Source organism: Macroventuria anomochaeta (assembly GCF_010093625.1).
Source record: "Macroventuria anomochaeta strain CBS 525.71 unplaced genomic scaffold BU25scaffold_17, whole genome shotgun sequence".
Taxonomy (NCBI): Eukaryota; Fungi; Ascomycota; class Dothideomycetes; order Pleosporales; family Didymellaceae; genus Macroventuria; species Macroventuria anomochaeta.
Genome location: NW_022985378.1, coordinates 192,288 through 211,805, shown reverse-complemented (window position 1 = coordinate 211,805; position 19,518 = coordinate 192,288). Strand labels below are relative to the sequence as shown.

The following is a 19,518-nucleotide window of genomic DNA, read 5'->3' as shown; positions in this document are numbered from 1 at the left end:
TGTGGCGATAACCCTTACATCATGCGCTGCCGATATCGTTCTCACTTGAGCAGTCTTCAATTTCTTGCGAAAGCACGTCTGCACACATCTTTCGTAAGGATTGATGTGATTTTACAGTTGCTCTTGCCTTCCTCGCATCGCGTGACGTCATCCGTCAGCACCTGCCGCTAGATGGTGCAATAATTCGCTTCCCCTCAGCTTGGATGAGGTCATCAACCCCATCATATTGAAGTCCCACGCATCAACCCCCCCAACTTCATCCCTACCATAACTCACTCAAATATCAATATTTTTTGATGGTCTCTTAATCAATGGATGCCCCAAAGACCCCTAAACAAGATTGCAGTCTGAAATGTCCTGATACCTCCGAGCGGTCCCACTACTTTGAGGCCTATGATCGATGCCATGATGACAAGACTCTCAAGCAGATAGCAGAAGAACACGGTATCTGTGTGTGCACAGATACCGTGTTCTTCATAGAATTACTATAGAAGAAGTAAGGGCAAGGATCAGAGAGATGCCAGAGAGATGTGAACAACTCAGGGGAAATGGTGGTGAAAAGATAAGATCGGCATTGTGGTAATGCCTCACTACACCACAAAACCCTCTTGTATAGCCCTGTACACCTATATCAATAGCTTTCTCTTAAAAATACATTTAAATCATATTTCATCAGTTTGTATGGGCATTGTATAAGGGGGAAGGAATGGTGGGGTGGCTTACCTCATCGAAGTCCGAGGGGAAGCGAATTATTGCACCCCCTAGTGCTGCATTTTGACAACAGGGCGTGCATGTCGAGCATGCAATGGCATGCTTATGCTCTTTGCCTAGCATGAGCAACAACAACAACAACACTTTTCATTTTAACAACATCTCAACTCCACAACAATGGCATCTCAGACGAGCCCCAAGCACATCGTCTTCGACATCGTCGGCACCCTAGTCTCCCACGAGCACTTCTACGACGTGATCAGCACGCGACTGGGTACAGCTCTTGAGCCTCACAACATCTCCGGCCGTCTCCTAGGGTACGCCTGGCTTGAAACTGCCGAGCGCGAATACACATACCTTTCTCTCTCAGGCCGCTACGTTCCCTTTGCAAAAATCTTCCAAGCCATCTTCTTCCGCGTCTTGCATTTCGCGGGCGTACATGAGCCCAGAAGTGTTGCGAACGAGGAAGATGTGGAATACTTCATACAAGAGTACAAAAACTGCACTGTCAGACCTGGAGCGAGGGAATGCATTGATCGGCTGCAAAAGAGTGGGTGGACGGTGTGGGCCTTCACGAGCGGCGACCGGGAGCGAGTAAAAGGGTACTTCAACAAAGGCGATATCTCCATCGACAACGAGCACATCATTACTTGTGATGATGTTGGGATCGGTAAACCAGAGATCAAAGCTTACGAACGTGTGAAAGAGAGAATCGGCGCAGGGAAAGATGAGTCTTTATGGTTTGCTGCAGCACATGGATGGGATGTGAGTGCGGCTAGCAGAGCAGGCTTCAAGACGGCGTACTGTACGGTGTTGGAGAAGGAGCCGCTTGAAGATGTTTTTGGCAAGACTGATGTTACTGCGGATACTCTGCCGGCGCTTGCTAATAAGGTCATTGAGGCAGCATGATGAAACATGGGCGCGGCATAGGTATATCATAAATGTAAGAACGATCGCACTGTTTTTGATGGTGCCTTGCCACTCGGTTTACATACAGTCTCTGGTGGTTGAAGTTCACCAGTCTCTATGTACTTGATTGTGTACTCGGAGGTTCAATTAGACTCCATAATAAGAAAACCGTGCTACTCCATGTTAGCTTTCGAATACTGGCAAATGATACAGTAAGGTGAGTGACTTACCCCAATAGCATCATGGTAGAACGAGCCAGCCCCTGGGAAGAACTCGATTACGCTCTCCAAGCTAGGCGTTACAGGGTCGATTTTGTTGTTATTGTTATTGAGAAGGATGAGGTTGATTGTATTGATCTCTTTGTAGCCTGGTTCTTGTCGGTGAAAAAGCTCAAAAGTCAACAGTAATGTGACTACGTACCTAAGAATTCTTGAGACTTTGGCGGGCTGAATCGAAGCTTGCGACAATACAGTGTCATGGTTCTAGCCCAGGGTGTGCCAATGTATTTTGAAGTGCCCTTCAACTCGGTCACATGATCTTGAAAAAGTTCCACGGATGAGACGTTGAAACGACCAGTTACATCATTGCAGGCCGTGGTATACTTGGTCAGTACGAAATTGTACGCAGAAGTCGGACCATCGCACTCTGCTGGGAAGATCTCACCCTTCTCCCGAGCCAATCCAAGGCTAGTTCCGTTCCTCTGTTCGAGCTCCGTCAGAACGGCCGCAAGGCCTGGGAAAAGTTCGAAGGAGTGGTAAACAACGTACACAATCGAATGACGCAAGCCCATGTGGTTAAAGACGTAAGGCAGATCGAAGTAATAGGGGTCAGAGACCTCCCAGAGGCTCATCTCCATGTTGTGGATGATTTTATCGAGACGTTGAAGAACAGCTTTGGTGCTTGAGTCGTTGGCAGGAAAAAAAGGCGTATTTTCTGCCTGCACCGAAACAGTGGGATACGAAGCCTCGGACTGCATTGTCAGCCTGAACGATACTTTGAGACCATAGCCACCTCAAAGCCCTGAGTGCAGTGACCCTGACAGGCTGAGGTTGTTACCAAGATCCCGCTTACGGCTTTCTTGGCCAAGTATGTCCCACGTTGAGCAAAGCTTGGCACTGTATGAAAGGAAGCAGACTGTCAAGACAAACCTTAACCGAGCATTCTTGGAGAGATGTAAGGCGGTACCTGAGCCCGCTTGGCCATCTTCTTGCCTACATAGAAGTATCCCCTGTATGATAGGAGACATGCGGTGACTGAGAATGGCTAAGGCTCAGGTATCGCCGAAACGGCAAGCTCAAGACCTCCAAGCATTTCGCTCTTCGAGCTCGATATGAGAACCGCGATGGCCATGACGCTGTTTACAGCCAATGCAGCGGAGACTTGCCTGATGCACGTGCGTTACACAATGACCGTTGTGGAGATCGGGCTCTTCAGATGTAGGGGCATAGGACATTGTTTAATTAAAGCTTGGAGTTGAGAAGTTGTTGAAGGCAGGCAAAGCCGTCAGTTGAGGCAACTGCACGATTCGACGCTAAGTGACGTCAACAGCTGGCTTAGAGTTTGCAGCAATACGGCGTTGTTACCCTGAGATTGACTCAAGATTTAAGACGGCTGAAAGGTCTATATCAGATGCACCATGCTTGTGCGATGTTTGACTTGCTCCCAGAGCTCCCTGCATCACTCCTCGTACATACGCAGGTCCGATCACTTCCCAAGTGTACTCATTTGTTGAAGCTTCGTCTTGGCCTTTGGCTCTCCTCAACACAAAGGGAACACTGGCTCCTTCTAACAGAAAGATCGAGTCATCGGCGATCGAGATTCTGGGCATTAGTGCCATACCAATGGACGTATCGGTAATGCGTCGTACATGCTGGCCTTTGTACACATAGTTCTTGTCGACCCTTCTGGAAGCAATGATGTCTGAAGAGGCGAACGTCTTGTCAAAGATGATGTTTCGGTCTCCAGCCATTGCTTTGACGTAGAGACAATCCGGTTTGTAGTGGCGAATGGGTGGTTTAGTCTTGAGATTGCGTTTGCAACATTGTCTTCAAGGACCAGGCCATCGCAGTCGCAACTCGTGCTCTGAACCTGTTGGGTTTCCTTTCTCGATGGCATGCAGTCTGTCTTGTATGTAGCGGGCAGCTCGTCAATGGCTTTCATGATCGATGTAGCCGCAAGATCATAAGCAAGGCCTGTGTTTTCTTGACTAGAAGCCCAACATACGATATGCAAGTGCTACACATTCATGAAGCAGACTTCTTGTACCATCGCCAGCCAGGAGCATACCGCTCATCAATGTCGGTGATCTCTGTACCAGTGAATTGACACGACGGAGCTCCGGAATCGAGTTCACTCAGCATTGTCTGGTCCTCAATAGCGATGCAAACCCACCCCGGGTCATATAACAGGTTAGATCCGTGCCATCGTAGTTGCTGCGTCTGGTCGAGTACTAGACCAGTCTCGACTCCACGTGCCTTAAGAACAAGATAATTGCTTAACTTTGAGGCCACGAGTGACGTTTGCGAACCATTTATCGCTCTGTGCCTGTCAAATGAGACGTAGAGTCTGCACAAATCCGATGTCTCCTGCATTTCACCCACCCAGGCTGGATTACCTGGGAAGAGTCGTTGCGGTCGATCCACCACCCACTGTAAGACGTCAAGGGACCGCTCAATCGGAATCCAGTGTTTGATACCTTCGCTGTAGATTTCTGCAACAGACTTGCTATAATCAGGCTCTGAATCTTATTGGTCTGACGCATCGCAATCAGCCAAGCGGTAAAACAAGAATACTTTATCCTTAGTATCAGAGCATCCGGGCCTTTGTGCGGTCTTGAGAAGGCGGCAAAACTTCAGTGATCCTCATTGAGACAAAGAAGATGATTGCATTGCTTCTCGTTGCTTCCACAGGGTGTATACTTTCAGTTCCCTGTCCTTTTTGGTCGATTCCGTCAGCAAACTCAGTTTCGTGTCCATTGTACGTCTTGCATGGGCGCAACTGCCGCCTGTTTAAAATACCAATGCAGATAGAACCTAGGCTCACTCCAGGTATGGGAAAGCGCGAAATACTTGGGTTTGCCTTTCAGGTCCACAACGCTCATTTCGATTTCAAGCGGATCGCCCTCTTCCGGAGGTAACAAGTCAAGTAGACGGATCGAAGTCGTGGTCGGTAGAGGCTCGTATAAGGTTCGCAATAACTCCCGTCCGCTGACTCTCCATGGTGAACGTAAGGTAAACAAATGATCAATTTCGATTGCGGTAGCGACAGCAGCCTGCGGTGTGTAAGTGGTTCCTGTGAGCCGGATGGCGAAGCGAATTACTATGAGGTGACAGACTTGCTAGAAAACGAAGGATGCAATGCTTGGAAGACGTCAACAGGGCGGCAGGAGCACCCCACCAGCGCTAAACGAATGTAAATGGAGTGTGCAATCAGCGGAAGGAGCAACACAAGACCAGTAACGCGTGTCCGCTTGTATCATCTTGTTCATCGAAAGCCACTGATGATCGCAATCACACTGTCCTGTCGGCTCGACCTTCTGACTTCCTCTGCACTATGACCGTTAGCTAGAAGCTTAATGTGAGCAAGGAGGTGCGAGCAGATTAGAGCTTCAGGTTGTAAATCTAGCGGAAGGAGAAGGAGTGTGCGAGAAATCTGTTCAATTCGCATCGCTTCGTAACCAAACAATAAATGGGTATAATAGAACCAACCTACTCCTCATTATCATAAGCCTCACTCACATCCGCCCATCCACACTGCCATCTTCTCCCCTCCCCTTCACCACCCGTTCGAAGCTCCTTCGCTTGGGTGCCTTCCATCCACCTCCTTACACGATGGTCATCGCTGACGCTGATCAGACTGCCGTTCTTCGCCCACGACACACTCGTGACCTCAGCATCATGACCGCGTACCAAAGGCGTGCCATGCTCGTAGATAGGAATTGTGTCCGGCGAGCGACTGCTCGTCGAGCGAGTTAATGATGGTCTAAGGATAGAGCGGGGGGTGATATCTGGCAGATCATCTGCCTCATCTTCGCGATGTCGCTTTTCGCGCTTGAGGAAGGTCTCGTCGGTGGGGAATAGAACTGGGCAGCCATCTGTGCTTCCGACGGCCAACATCTCTGGCTTGTCGTCGAAAGCTTTTCGTAACGAGGCTTTGACGTAGAAGGAGCCGGCATGGAACTTGTTGTGGCGGAAACCGTAGATGGGTCCGAGTCCTTCTTGGCCTACCTGGCAGTACTTTTGTTTTGAGGACGACGAGACGGAAAGCTCTGGGGCAGTGCCTAGGATGAGGTGGTTTGTCGAGTACGCGTAGACGGTGTTGTCTTTGCTTAGTGCGTAAAGGCGTGATGCATCGCCGCTAAGGGTGAGCGAGTTGATGGCGAAGTGTCGATGTCTGTTGTGCGATTCAGGGTGTCGCGTGGTCGCGATGGGTATGGCGGGCCCTCGCAGTGAGTACCGACCGCGGATGTCCCAGAGCTTCACGCATGTTGAGGCGTCTGAAGCAGTCAGGAGTAGGTGTTGGCGGCCTTCAGGCAGGAATGAGAGCGCGGTGACAGAGACGTCGCTGCGTCTACTAATGGTTTCTGTCTTGCCGTTTGGAGCAACCCGTGTGGTTGCGCTGGATGACAGGCCCATGTCAGCATGTGCTGCTGATAGTGTTCGAACGACACTGGCATATGGAGCATCTGACCCCCATGCTGAATGTATTGTAAGATCTCCGCCTTTGCATCGCAGGTCCCAGATCTGGACCGCACCATCTCGACTGGAAGTTGCAACGATCTTGTCATCACCAGGCTGGAAGCGTACTTGCTTCACAGATGACTTGTGTTTTGCAAGCACACTCAATGTCTGCTGCGTCCGTACATCGATGATCTGTGCTGTCTGATCACCAGAGCCGGCAGCCAGATAGGAGTCGTCGGAAGAAAATTGGACGTCCATGACGGCATTCGAGTGTGCTTGCCATGAGATGTGCGCCTTGGAGAAGTCGCCCTCGGAGTCCACCAGATGGATGTGACCGTCCTCATCTCCAATGGCCAAGAGTGAGTTCGTATTGCAGCTGGCTGTACAGAAGGGTGGGGCATTCTGTGACAGCGAGTGCACATCATCTGCGCTGCTGTGGAAGTCGGCCGTCTGATCCTGCCACGATGTACAATGGTCTTGTCTGAATCCCCGTCCAACGCTCAGTATCCCACCGAAGGACCGTTGCAGCCGCCGTGATGTGCCTGCTAATGTCCCCAACCGTCGAATCGGCGCAGCAAACACAGGCCGCCCTTCAGCCTCAGGCTCATCCTCGAGCACCTCCACTGGCTCCGGGGTGACGTACCGCGAACGTTTCGAGGGCGACGAGTGGAATTGGGCCGGTGAACTCTCAGGTGATAGATATGGGTTCTTCCTTTTGCGGGCGCTCGATGACGGTGTCCGAGTCTGTGTAATTTCGATGTCGACAAAGTTCACCGTCTTGCGAGGAGTAGTGCGGGTCATTGCATGGCTGCGGTTGACGGCAGCGCGGGTGATGTCCTGCAATTGCCGCCCCGAGCTGGAGGGTGAGGCGCGTGACGATCCATGGCTCGAATTGCGCGGGGTGAAGAAGCGGGTAAAGCGTTTCGGGGTAATTGGCGGCGGTCTCTTCAGTTTGCGTGTCGCTGTAGGTGCAGGCGGCGAGGAGAAGAGCTCAGGCGTGGGCTCTTGGAACGCGACTCGAGGGGCGCACGGAGAGGACATTTTGGGACCGGTGGCAATTAGCTGTTGTACACGTATATACAAGAGAATCAACCATCAATTGGGCTGCTACACGCAGACACACGACACGCAGAGCCAGACTCGAGACTGAGACATGGGACGGAATGACGATGCAGATATAGCAGCTCGAAGGCGGAGAGGCTGGCTCGGCTAGCTCACCAGCGCGTCACGTCTCGCGTTCGCGTTAAGTGGCCCAGTGGCGCATACCAATTAGAGCCCACCAACACGAACACGACGGCATTTCGCGGTCCAGGAGCTCAGATCTATTGCAGATAGCTACTCTATGCATGTCTGAAAGAATCTGTAGCTTCAAGACTGGTTTCAAGTTCTCTTCTTGCATGGGTAGCGCCTCTGAGCGCCTCCAAAGTCGGACTTTGGTGCTCACGTCCAGGATATGACAGCCACAGCGGCGCACCATCTCAGCCTATGCCCGAACAGGCTACCCCGGCGGCCCCACATTAACTTTTCAAAAGTTCTGGCAGGCGCGAGATGATTGCTGCTGCTGCAAGCTTTGAAGAGCTCCACACCACGACAATGGGAGCCACAAAACGAAAGGCAGACGCCCCGAGCGCCCCTACAAAAAGAGAGAAGGGTGCATCCGGCGATCGATCAGCGAAGCGTCCGCGCAAATCAGACGGCGCCGCAGAGTCGCCCGCAAAGTCGAAGCCTGCAAAGACTGAGAGCGCACCACCGAAGGCGAGCGTCTTCAAGGATGAGGAGAAGTCGTTTCCTCGTGGTGGCGCTAGCGTCTTGACACCGCTCGAGCACAAGCAAATTCAGATCAAGGCCAACCAGGACGTGCTTTTCGAGCAGACTGGCGCAAAACGCAGCGGCGGCGGCGACGATGAATTCGGCGACATGGGCTCAGAGGACGAGGGCAAGGCCGCCAAGACAGCAAAGAAGTGGCCTGCGAAGAAGGGCAAGAAGCCGAAGGGCGACGAAGAGAACGAGGATGTCGTGCGCGCCGAGGGCCTCAACTACAAGAAGCTGTCGGCCGGCACAATGATCCTCGGACAGGTTACCGACATCACCAACCAAGACATTGTGCTCGCCCTGCCCAACAACCTCGTCGGCTACGTGCCCCTCACCGCCGTCTCCGACAAGCTCAACGAGAGACTCGAGAAGCTGCTGGAGGAGGAAGAGGAGGAGAAGGGCGAAGACGAGGGAGATTTCGAGGACGTGGAGCTGAGGAACATGTTCTTCGTTGGGCAGTACCTGAGAGCCTGCGTCACATCAACCACCGACGACACAGCGCGAGCACGGAAGCGATTAGAGCTGTCGATTGATCCCAAGCTCGTCAACAAGGGCGTACCCAAGCGCAAGATCCCCGTCAATCTGATGCTGCAGGCGTCAGTCCTGAGCAACGAAGACCACGGTCTCGTCATGGATCTCGGACTTGAGGACACAAAGATCAAGGGTTTCTTGCCCAAGGGCGAGCTGGGCGCAAAGGTGCAGCACTCCAAGGTGCAAGAGGGCGCTGTCTTCATGTGCCTGGTCACCGGCCTCAACTCAGATGGAAAGATCGTCAAGCTCTCGGCCGACCAGACCAAGTCTGGAAACTTGACCAAGGGCAACACACTCACCGACGCGCCTACCATCGACGTCTTCCTGCCCGGTACCGCAGTCGATGTCCTCGTCGCCGACAACACACCGAGCACGCTTACTGGCAAGATCCTCGGATTGATCGATGCCACCGCCGACGCCTACCACTCGGGAGCCACAGAGAAGGGCGCAGACGTGTCGCAAAAGTACAAGATTGGCACAAAAGTCAAGGCGAGAATCCTGTTTACTTGCCCCGATGCTGAGCCCAGGAAGGTTGGCATCTCATTGCTTGACCACGTTGTTTCGCTGTCCTCACGCATGTCTGGAAAGCCCAAGGAGCGCAAGACACCACTCGAGTACCTGCCTGTCTCCACCATCGTCGAGGAAGCCAAGGTCGTCAAGGTGCAGCCCGGGCTGGGTGCGTTCTTCGGGCTAGGCGTCCGCGATGTTATCGGTTTTGCGCACGTGTCTCGCCTTTCAGATGATCGCGTCGATGTGCTCTCCGAGGATGCAGGCGCTTTCAAGCTCGACACGAAGCACCGTGCGCGCATCATCGGTTACAATGCCATGGACGCGCTTTTCCAGTTGTCGCTGGAGAAGAAGGTGCTAGACCAGGCTTTCCTCCGTATCGAGGACATCAAGGCTGGCCAGGTTGTCAAGGGCAAGGTTCACAAGCTCATCGCTGACAAGAAGGGCGCCGCAGCCGTCCTTGTCAATCTCTCCGAGGGCATCACCGGACTTGTGTCGGAGCTTCATCTCGCAGACGTCAAGCTACAGCACCCAGAGCGCAAGTTTAGGGAGGGGGTGCCGGTCACCGCCCGTGTCTTGTACACCGACCCTGCAAGACACCAGATTCAGCTCACCCTCAAGAAGTCGCTTGTCAACTCTGATGTTGAGCCCTGGACAGACTACTCAAAGGTCAAGGAGGGCGCCAAAGGACCTGGTATCCTTGTCGATGTTCGCCGCCATGGTGCCACAGTACGCTTCTACGGCGATGTCAAGGCCTGGCTTCCTGTCGCCGAGATGAGCGAAGCATACATTGAAGATGCCGGCCGACACTTCACCAAGGGCCAGGTTGTCAACGTACGCGTACTCTCGGTCGATCCTGAAGAGCGCCAGTTGCTCGTCTCTTGCAAGGATCCCGCCGCCGTCGATACTAACAAGGAAGCCGCTTTCAACGCACTGAACCCCGGAGACATCACAAAGGGTACAGTGGTTGACAAGACAGATGAGTTAGCGACTCTTGACATTGGCAATGGTGTGAAAGGCCTGCTCCGAATTGGCCATCTGACAGATGGCTCCGAGAAGAAGGACATTTCCACTATGAAGAAGATCCGCGTTGGTGGTGTATTGGAGGACCTTGTCATCCTGAACAAGCAGTACAAGTCCAAGAACGTCACAGTCTCGAACAAGCCCAGTCTTCGCAAGGCTGCGCAGTCCGGTAAGCTTGTCACTAGCTTCGCGGATATCAAGGCTAGCGCAACTGTCTATGGTTTTGTGCGAGGCATCCTTCCAGATAAGGTGTTCGTCGAGCTTGGCAACAACATCAGCGGTGCCGTCTTTAAGTCGCAACTCACGGATGAGATGCTCCGATCGCCAAATTTCGGTCTGCGCAAGGACCAGTCCATTACTGCCAAGGTCACGCACGTCGACGAGGCCAAGGAGCTCTTCTGGCTGTCGATGAAGACCAATGCCGACGTCGACATGGACAGTGCCTCGAAGGTCACCGAGCCGGCTGGCGAAGCTTTAATTGACCCCGTCGACCCCAAGGTCACATCTACTGCCGACATCAAGTTCGGTGTCTCTGCAAATGTCCGCATCAGGTCTATCAAGAACACACAATTGAACGTCGCTCTTGGCGAGAACGTGCAAGGACGAATCTCTGTTGCCGAGGTCTTTGAGTCATGGGACGACATCAAGGACAAGAAGAACCCATTGGCGCAGTTCAAGATGAATGAAACAATCAAGGCGAAGATCCTCGGCCGACACGATGCTCGCAACCACCGCTTCCTTCCCATCACACATCGATCTAGCAACAAGACACCAACATACGAGTTGACCGCCAAGAAAGACAAGCTCACCACAGAGGCTGATGTCCTTAGCCTCGATAAGATCACAACTGACGCTACGTTTGTAGCTTTCGTCAACAATATTGCGGACCGCTTTGTCTGGGTTAACATCTCAGCCAATGTTCGCGGACGCATCGACTTCTTGGATCTTACCGACGACCTCGAGAAGCTGTCTGCCATTGAGACTAATTTTCCAGTTGGCTCTGCCCTTAAGGTCCGCGTCAAGTCGGTCGATGTCGCTGCTGGGCGTTTGGATCTGACAGCGGCGTCTTCGGTCATCGGCAAAAGGCTCACTCTCAATGATCTAAAGGTAGGCTACGTTCTGCCGGCACGTGTCACAAAGACACACGACACCTCCATCGTCGTCCAGATCAATGAGAGCATTGCTGCGCCCATCTATCTCGAGCAGCTTGCCGACGACTATGACAAGGCTAAGCCTTCAGAGTTCAAGACGGGCGATGTGCTCCGCGTGTGCGTTGTCGACGTTGATGTTCCCAACAAGAAACTTGGTCTGTCAGCCAGGCCATCGAAGGTTCTCAGCTCTTCCTTGCCTGTAAAGGATCCCGAGATCAAGGATAGGTCTGATCTTAGGGTCAACCAAGTTGTGCGTGGTTTCATCAAGCAGGTCGCCGACAACGGTATCTATGTACGTCTCGGCCCCAAGGTCGAAGCTTACGTCCGTGTCAGTGAGCTCTCAGATGCGTACATCAAGGACTGGAAGGCCGCATTCCATGTCGATCAGCTCGTTACCGGAAAAGTCATTTCGAACAAGGACAACATGCGCAACCCCCAAATGAGCTTGAAGACTTCAGTCATCCAGGGCGAATACACAGAACCAATTGGCTTCCACGATCTCGAGGTCGGCCAAATTGTGACTGCCAAGGTCCGCCACGTCGAGGACTACGGTGTCTTCCTGCTCGTCGACAAGTCGAACAATGTCAGCGGTCTGTGCCACATTTCTCAGCTGGCCGACACACAGGTCGACAAGGAGAAGGTCAAGGAGATGTACAAGAAGGACGACGTCGTCAAGGCCAAGGTCCTGAACGTCGACCCTAAGAAGAGGAAGATCGGCTTCACCTTGAAGTACTCTGAGATCAAGGGTGAGAACGATGATGACGAGGAGATGGGGGACGCGCCTGACGTTGAGGCTGATGACGAATCCGAGATGGAAGACGGCGGCATCGAGCTTGACAACGATGTCGATATGAGGAGTGTCAAGAGCGCAGACAGTGACGACGAGGATGATGCTGCCCAGGACGAATCTGATGATGAGTCAGACGCAGAGCCAGCCAAGGCTTCAGGCCCCGGCTTGAGCACTTCTGGCTTCGACTGGACCGGTGGCAACCTCGACTTCGACGAGAAGAAAGCCGCAGTCGACTCAGAGTCCGACGACGAGCCCAGCAAAAAGAAGAAGAAGAGCAAGAAGGCCACTATCAAGGAAGATCGCACCGGCGATCTCGATGCCTACGGTCCTCAGTCTGTCGCAGACTACGAGCGCCTCCTCCTCGGCCAGCCCAACAGCGCCGAGCTCTGGGTGCGCTACATGGTCTTCCAGCGCGAACTCAACGAGATTGAAAAAGCGCGCCAGATCGCCCGCCGAGCGCTCGCCACCATCAACGCTCGCGAAGACAAGGAGAAGCTAGACGTCTGGACTGCGTTGCTGCACTTGGAGAACGATGCCGCCAGCGATGAAGTTGTGGAGAGCACATTCAAAGAAGCATGCCAACAGCAAGATAGCCGCGAGATGCACGAGCGCATGATCAAGATCTACATCTCGTCTGGCAAGCTTGACGTAAGTCTACCCTATTTCGCTCACCCCTTACTTACAATACACTAACACCGCAACAGAAAGCAGACACCCTCTACCAGTCAATGACAAAAACCAAATCCTTCACCCCCGACCCCGCCTTCTGGCTCGGCTATGCAACCTTCCTCATGGATGTCCTCTCTCCCCCCTCACCAACCCGGGCGCGCGCGCTGCTGCAACGCGCAACCCAATCCGTACCCAGCGCTCAGCACCGCTACTTGACTCAAAAATTCGCCGCATTGGAATTCAAGTCGCCCAACGGTGACGCCGAGCGCGGCCGCACCATCTTCGAAGGGTTGGTCAGCACGTACCCGAAGAAAGGCGATATGTGGGACGTGTACATTGATCTTGAGAGAAGTCATGGGACTGACGACGCTATCCGCGCTCTTTACGAGCGCGCGGCGAAGGCGGGCGGGAAGAGTAAGAGGATTGGCAGTGTGTATAAGAAGTGGGCGGAGTGGGAGAGCAATAACGGTAATGCTAAGGGTGTTGAGCGCGTCAAGGCGTTGGAGGAGCAGTGGCGCGAGGAGAAGGCTGGGAATGATGATGAATAGAGGCGTTGTAAGATCGCATTGGGCGGCGTTGCATAGGCAGGTAGGAAAAGAATGTCCATTACAGGTTACTTGAATCTAAATACAATCTCTTACTAAACGTATTCTACCATTCAATGTGCCTGCTGGAGCCTCTGGGCATTGAGTACCAGTGCTGGTGCTGGGGTTTCTGTCGTGACGGGTCTGGTGGGAAATGTGAAGCTGTTCTGTGCCAGGATGGACGATGTTGATGAATGCTCCGTGTTTTCTGGAGCGATCGTTGTCACTTCCTCGGTGTTTAATGGGCCATCCCGACTTTTGAGAAACGGTGCACTGAGCCCCTGTCCACGTCTTCGCTTTCGAAGGATCACTACCTCACCATCAACTTCTTGCCCTTCAAAGTGTGTGTATACAGTGCTCTCATGTGACTTCCACACTCTGATGCCCTTTCCGAAGACAGTACCTATGTTTCTCTTCTTGTGATCTGTTTTGTTCAGGTAGTACTCTTCCATCGCCGTGTTATCCTCTTCTGTTTCAGCTCCATCATCTAAATCGCCCTCCGTGTCCTGTTTCGTGTCACTGCCATCTTGCAAGTCTGCATGCAGAGATGTAGCTCTGAAGCTTTCGATCATCTGTGGTTCGCCGTTTGGTAGGCACGAGGAACCTGATGGGTTCTGCTTTCTCGCTTCCGTTTCGTAAGGTGGGCTGGTGTTTGGTCTGTGGATGAGTGCTCGGCTGGTTCTAAGGACGCCTGTTCAAGACTTTTTTGTTGCTTGGACATGGTGTATGTGGGTGATTGATTGGGCGTCGTGCGAAGCTATTGAACAATGGTAGCTGTACTGTGCCAGGGCGAGCTCGCCAGTGCCTGGAGTATTTCAGTGAAATAGGACGCCTCCCCAAGATGTTCGTGGAGGTTGTATAGTGTGTTTGCGGACCTTTCACTGTAGATCGTTAACTGTAGCGGCTATACATTGAGCGTGTGGAAAAAGTCTCCGAGCGATCAACATCTTGACTCGATTGGAGAATTCAGAGGTAGAAAGACATTCGATATTCAAGTCTACGTAGGGTAGCTTCCTAGCTTCAATATGCAAATACTACTCATCAAGTATCATATCCAGGCTTATTTCCGCATCGCTTCGTCCCACTCGAACATTTTTGTAACGTTGATCCCACCATCTCTTGCGTCTGGCGTGCTCCTCTCGGTCCCAGTTCTGCTGTCATTCCGCGCATGGACCGTTGTGGTCGTGCGACACATCTCATCTTCATCGGGCCTCCAAGTTCTCGAATGATGCCCTCGCCTTTCTTCATCCGCGTCGCCGTCATTGTTGAGCTCCGTGAACTGCGAACCGCCAAGTGTATCTTGCTCCGAGATCTTGCGCATGCGCTTCTGGCCGATCGTTTCGATGGGTTTGAGGCTGATCGAGCGCGACCCTTTACCGCTTGAGGATCGCCCAGAGGGTATGAAGTTGAACCATGATTGCATTATTTGCAGCATCAATGGCCGAAGGGTGGGCAGGCAACCAGATATGATGCCGATGGAAGGCTCGACGGAGGACCAGATGAACACATCGCTCTTGGCCCAGCTGACGTCTGTTGTTTTGACCAACCGAGCTATCGTAATGATGCGGTACATGGAGGCGAGGCAAACACTAGTGTTGTCAGTACATTAACGTCTTAACATTCCCCAGCTTGTAGGATGTGTCCTCACAGTAGGGACGATATCGTAGATGTAGGGTTCACTTACAAACTCCCGAGCATGAAGATTAGCGAGATCGCAATCTTCTGCGTTCTCACAAGTCGCAGCTGTAAGACGTTCGTGATGGGGACTGTCAAGATGCAAATGTCCCCGAAAAGGTTGATTATGCCAATCCCAAGATAGAACTGTGACCTAATCAGTAAAAGCAGAAGCAGCACTACAACGACTATTCACCTTCGCTTCATCCACCTGAACAACACCTTCGGCACCATACCACTGGTTCCAGTAGTAGTTCAGAGGCTTTGTGTACAGCGGTAGTACGGCATGGTTAGTGATCAGATAGCCGGTGGTCAATGCAACACAGAACCAGCCCATCCACGACAGCCCGAAGATGCGATGGTAGAGGGCAAGAATCGAGAACTTGATGATGCATACGCTCCAAGCGTAGATGAAAACGTAGGCAAATGTGATCTGTGAAAACGTGAGCAAGGAAATATGAGGGTCAGGTGAAGCTCGTACGATGGTGATCTGGCGCATCTGATATGCATCAAGTGACCAAATGTGCTTCCCAAGGCCAAAGAAGCCGCCTATAGTAAGATTAGTCATGATGGACATTTAGAATTTAAATCAGGACTCACCAGCTATGCAACATGCAAGATTCCCAGCGTTCAACGCCAACCCCAGGAACATGAGGTAGTCATCGAGACCAAGCCTCTCGCGTTTCAACCTCAGTCTCGTAAGTAATCGCAAGCCAACAAAGATCGCTGACAAGGCGAGAAGAAGGATCCCAACCGCATTGTTGGAAGCAGTTCGCGACTCGTTTAGGTCCAGTCCTGGTGGGGGGTCTGCGAAGTAGTCGACGGCCATGGCAGCGCGCAAGACATTGAAGGCTTGAAGCAAAGTCGATCGTAGGAGCGCAAGGAGAGATCCAGCTTCAGAAGTGAGTTGTCTGTAGTCACGCAAGGGAGATTCCACGAGAGCTGAGGATCGGACGGCATGATCACTAGTATTGGTGCTGAGCCCAACAGCCCGCTTCCACGTAACCTTGCACAACAAAGCTTGCAAGCGCTTGCCGGATCTGAACAAGACAAAGGTTGCGACACGGGGGTTGTGAGGTGACACGCCGGGATCGCTTATTTTACCAGCTTTCGGTAGTGGATGAATGTGGTATAAGCTAATAGACGATGGACACGGCCAGGCGGCTCGTAGAGGGATCGGCTCGTAGAAGGATCGGCTCGTAGTGTAGCGGATATAAGTGGGGACCTCATGTAGCGAGTTGTGCAGCGTTGCCCTCTCACTCGCTTGAACCTTGATTGCTTTTTCCTCTTTACCGTGACACCTCGTTCTCGTTGCGCGATTGTCCTACGCATCATTAACTCAAGTGTCGACACAATGGCGGCAAAACAAACCAAGTTCAAGGTGGCTGCAGCCCACGCAGCACCGGTGTTCATGAACAAGGCTGCGACAATCAAAAAGACGATTGCTCTGATCGAACAAGCTGCAGAAGACGATGTCAAGCTGCTTGTTTTTCCTGAAACGTTCGTCCCCGGTTATCCTGTGGGTAATCAACGTGGCCCGCCCAAACGGCGGCTGGATTCCTCCGAAATGTCATGCGCTGATCAGAACCACAGTACTGGGCCGAATGCTACGCTCCCCTGAAGCAGGTCAACGCGTTAGCTAAGTACGCTGAGGAGAGCGTCGTAGTCGAACCCAATGGAGAGGATGTCGGCGCCATCCAGGACGCGTGCCGCCGTACTGGTGTCGCTATCAATCTCGGCATTTCTGAGCGTGTTGCAAACGGTCACACTTTGTTCAACTCGCAGGTCACAATCGACAATGACGGCACTATTCTAGGCGTCCATCGCAAGCTCCAGCCAACCTATGTCGAGCGCTACATCTGGGCCCAGGGCAACGGCAGTTCTCTGCGCAATTGGCCCCTGTCGCTTGGGTATAACCTCGGCGGTCTCGCCTGCTGGGAGCACACCATGAACGGTGCTCGCCAGGCGCTGCTCATGCAAAATCAGCACATACATGCGGGAGCATGGCCGGCCCTCTCGACAATGGCTGGATTTGAGGCGGTTGCTGATGCGCAAATCGAGGCTTTGATGAAAGCGCATGCCTTGACTGCACAGGTCTTCGTTATTACCGCTTCTAACTACGTCGACGACACATGTCTCAACTGGATGGAAGAGAATCTCGGGCCACAGGATCTGGTGAAAGCAGGAGGCGGCTGGTCATCGGTCATAGCTCCTTTCTGCAACTTCATTGCGGGCCCGCATGCAGGTGGTGAGGAGAAGCTGGTGCAGGGAGAAATTGACCTTGCGCAGCTTGGTGCCGTCAAAGTCTGGATCGATGCTGCCGGTCACTACCAGCGACCTGAGATCCTGCAGTTCGGCTTTGATGCGCGACCTCATTGGGCTGACGAGAAGCTCGACCGGTTCAAGGTCCGCCCTGAGGAGAAGAAGCAAAAGGAGGAATCGAAAGAGTAAGCGCAATGATAGGTAATTGATGCGCGATGTTTGCAGGGTGAAGTCTTGTTGTTCAGCGATGTTTGTTGTATTGGTGAGCCCTTTTTAGCAAGCGTTTGAGCGTTGTAAATGCGATTAGTTGTCTGCTTTTTTGTTAGCTCGTCTTCCTCAATTTGGATTCATTGCTTGTCAGTCATTTGCTCACCTGCCTTTCGTCTCGCACTGCACCGGACCGCCGCATGCGCAGGAAGTATGTTTTCGCAACTGGTAGTACGCAGAACAAAAAGAGATACAATCCCTCGCTGGAGGGTGACGGAAGCGTGGAGATGGTGGAAGTCGATGTTGTCGTAAATTTGGCAAGACCGTCCGAGCCGTGTCGTCATCGGCAGCTGCCAGTGTCTCCACGAGGAAGGAGCAGACCACCGCCAACTTCGTCTTCACCTTCACCAGACTGACCCATTCGGCTCGAGTACCTTGATCGCCGGCAAACTCCTTCTCACCTCGTCTCGCCTCAAACTTGACTTCCCACAATCTACCGCGAAATTGAGTCGAAATAACCCTCAGTATGGCTACATACGCCTTCCTCGTCTCGCTTGTGGCCCTGTCCACGACCTCCGCCTCGCCAACAGCCAGGGACTTGGGCGACTCTGGCGAGTCTGGCTTCACCAACGTCTCTACCTTGTCGAAACGTTGGGATGGCTCTCCAGCCATGGGTCGAGAGCTGGCCACTGCCAACGGCAAAGCTTGCACGCTGTGGCCGATGATGCACATGGATGATGTGCAAGCCGGGCAAATGTTCACTCCGCCGCGAGCTTCCGCTCACAGTGACTATCTGCAGCTGGACGGTACGGTTTTTCGGTGCTCTCTCTTCATTAGCTGACCCACAAACAGATCTCACCAAATGGGGCTACGTCACCAAGACGCCCAGGAAGGACCCCAAGTGCGACATGGGCAACGGCAAGGACATGTATGGCCTGCAAGCTGTTCTTGAGGCGAAAAGTATCTCAGCCGACAAAAAGGACTGGAAGTGCGTCCGAATTACCCATGGTGACCCTGAGCACAAGACCATCAGCATCGACGATCAAACGTACACCAATCCACGTACTGGCCAGACCGTGAGGGTATGATGAATCATTCTGCCTCTTCTGTTGACCGCAGGACTCTAACCTTGTTGTAGGTCACTGGCGCTCTGTTCCAGTTTGCGATCAATGCAAAGGATGGCGGTAGGTGTTTGACGTGGCAATGGAACGAGCCGTTCTAACATGGTCGCAGTCATGGTCATTGCCAAACAATATAGCGCCGCACACCAGAGCCAGTACCGTCGCCCTCCAGTCCCAGCTCAAGAGTTTCCGGATCTGCGATCGTCTTCTGATGTCGCATGGCTTGCTTGGAAGCCTTACCACGACAAAGGTGTCAAGCTCAACCACATCATCACGTGGTCGGTCACGAACGGCGTGTCACAGCGCCTCATATCTGCTGCCCTCGAAGGGATGTTGGATGAGCCGCTCAAAGATGCAGACAAGGCACTGAAGCCCTACCCTTGGGTTGGCTGGACAGCGGACCAGAACACCGGTCCTCTCATTCTTGGTAAGCCAGGTCAACTTGTGCAGAACCTCTGCAGTGCTAACGGTAGCTCAGGTTCTCCCAACGGTATCGGTATCGGATATTTGCTCGGTAGGTGTTTGATGTGTTGGTGAAACGAACCGCTCTAATATGATGCAGCGCAACACAAGCCCGAGTTGGGCAACAGACGTGTGAGGAAGATGGAAGCGTTCTTGGCCGACACCGCTGCCTCCAGCTTGCGTGAACCTTCCATTGCTTGGGAAATCGAAGATGCACCGGCAGAGTGGGATGAACCTATGGTGTAGGAGGTGTTGGTGGACTGTGCCAAACTTCTTGTGGACTGTGTAAGACTCCGTGCGCTTCGTCTCGTCAGGGACTGGTCCGGTATGGTAGAGCGGACGCTGATAGTTGTGTAGGGAACCAAGACGAGGTTTTAAAGACACGATAGAAGGTAGACCAGGCGATGTGGTATGAGGTCTTCAATC

General features: G+C 52.8%; 9 protein-coding genes across 9 annotated transcripts; 5 read left to right on the top strand and 4 right to left on the bottom strand.

Annotated features, from left to right (window-relative positions):
- Positions 1 to 225: 225 nt before the first annotated feature.
- BU25DRAFT_410939 (uncharacterized protein) lies at positions 226 to 639 on the top strand. Its single transcript, XM_033706427.1, has one exon. The coding sequence runs from the start codon at positions 312 to 314 to the stop codon at positions 489 to 491; it is 180 nt and encodes a 59-aa protein (XP_033561523.1). The 5' UTR covers positions 226 to 311; the 3' UTR covers positions 492 to 639.
- A 103-nt stretch (positions 640 to 742) lies between these two features.
- Positions 743 to 1,666, top strand: BU25DRAFT_410938 (haloacid dehalogenase-like hydrolase). The gene has a single exon (XM_033706426.1). The coding sequence runs from the start codon at positions 889 to 891 to the stop codon at positions 1,618 to 1,620; it is 732 nt and encodes a 243-aa protein (XP_033561522.1). The 5' UTR covers positions 743 to 888; the 3' UTR covers positions 1,621 to 1,666.
- A 97-nt stretch (positions 1,667 to 1,763) lies between these two features.
- On the bottom strand, positions 1,764 to 2,476 carry BU25DRAFT_458673 (uncharacterized protein; the record flags this gene model as incomplete). Its single annotated transcript, XM_033710224.1, has 3 exons — positions 1,764 to 1,793; positions 1,851 to 1,987; positions 2,041 to 2,476. 3 exons carry the CDS (start codon positions 2,474 to 2,476, stop codon positions 1,764 to 1,766), a joined length of 603 nt encoding a protein of 200 aa, XP_033561521.1.
- Positions 2,477 to 3,109: 633 nt separating this feature from the next.
- On the bottom strand, positions 3,110 to 3,589 carry BU25DRAFT_469006 (uncharacterized protein; the record flags this gene model as incomplete). The annotated part of the gene is made up of 1 exon (XM_033710744.1): positions 3,110 to 3,589. The coding sequence occupies one exon, from the start codon at positions 3,587 to 3,589 to the stop codon at positions 3,200 to 3,202; it is 390 nt and encodes a 129-aa protein (XP_033561520.1). The 3' UTR covers positions 3,110 to 3,199.
- A 1,480-nt stretch (positions 3,590 to 5,069) lies between these two features.
- On the bottom strand, positions 5,070 to 7,458 carry BU25DRAFT_61454 (WD repeat-containing protein-like protein). Its single transcript, XM_033711958.1, has 2 exons — positions 5,332 to 7,458; positions 5,070 to 5,170 (listed from the first exon to the last, which is right to left on the bottom strand). Exons 1-2 carry the CDS (start codon positions 7,338 to 7,340, stop codon positions 5,104 to 5,106), a joined length of 2,076 nt encoding a protein of 691 aa, XP_033561519.1. The 5' UTR covers positions 7,341 to 7,458; the 3' UTR covers positions 5,070 to 5,103.
- Positions 7,459 to 7,892: 434 nt separating this feature from the next.
- Positions 7,893 to 13,371, top strand: BU25DRAFT_368231 (rRNA biogenesis protein-like protein RRP5; the record flags this gene model as incomplete). Its single annotated transcript, XM_033703892.1, has 2 exons — positions 7,893 to 12,761; positions 12,818 to 13,371. The coding sequence occupies 2 exons, from the start codon at positions 7,893 to 7,895 to the stop codon at positions 13,328 to 13,330; spliced, it is 5,382 nt and encodes a 1,793-aa protein (XP_033561518.1). The 3' UTR covers positions 13,331 to 13,371.
- Positions 13,372 to 14,426: 1,055 nt separating this feature from the next.
- On the bottom strand, positions 14,427 to 15,869 carry BU25DRAFT_341779 (uncharacterized protein; the record flags this gene model as incomplete). Its single annotated transcript, XM_033702880.1, has 5 exons — positions 14,427 to 14,955; positions 15,051 to 15,187; positions 15,237 to 15,473; positions 15,522 to 15,589; positions 15,641 to 15,869. 5 exons carry the CDS (start codon positions 15,867 to 15,869, stop codon positions 14,427 to 14,429), a joined length of 1,200 nt encoding a protein of 399 aa, XP_033561517.1.
- A 525-nt stretch (positions 15,870 to 16,394) lies between these two features.
- On the top strand, positions 16,395 to 17,491 carry BU25DRAFT_440116 (carbon-nitrogen hydrolase; the record flags this gene model as incomplete). Its single annotated transcript, XM_033709153.1, has 2 exons — positions 16,395 to 16,559; positions 16,634 to 17,491. 2 exons carry the CDS (start codon positions 16,395 to 16,397, stop codon positions 17,489 to 17,491), a joined length of 1,023 nt encoding a protein of 340 aa, XP_033561516.1.
- Positions 17,492 to 18,035: 544 nt separating this feature from the next.
- On the top strand, positions 18,036 to 19,338 carry BU25DRAFT_458668 (uncharacterized protein; the record flags this gene model as incomplete). Its single annotated transcript, XM_033710223.1, has 6 exons — positions 18,036 to 18,315; positions 18,362 to 18,591; positions 18,648 to 18,693; positions 18,743 to 19,057; positions 19,109 to 19,144; positions 19,193 to 19,338. 6 exons carry the CDS (start codon positions 18,036 to 18,038, stop codon positions 19,336 to 19,338), a joined length of 1,053 nt encoding a protein of 350 aa, XP_033561515.1.
- Positions 19,339 to 19,518: the final 180 nt, after the last annotated feature.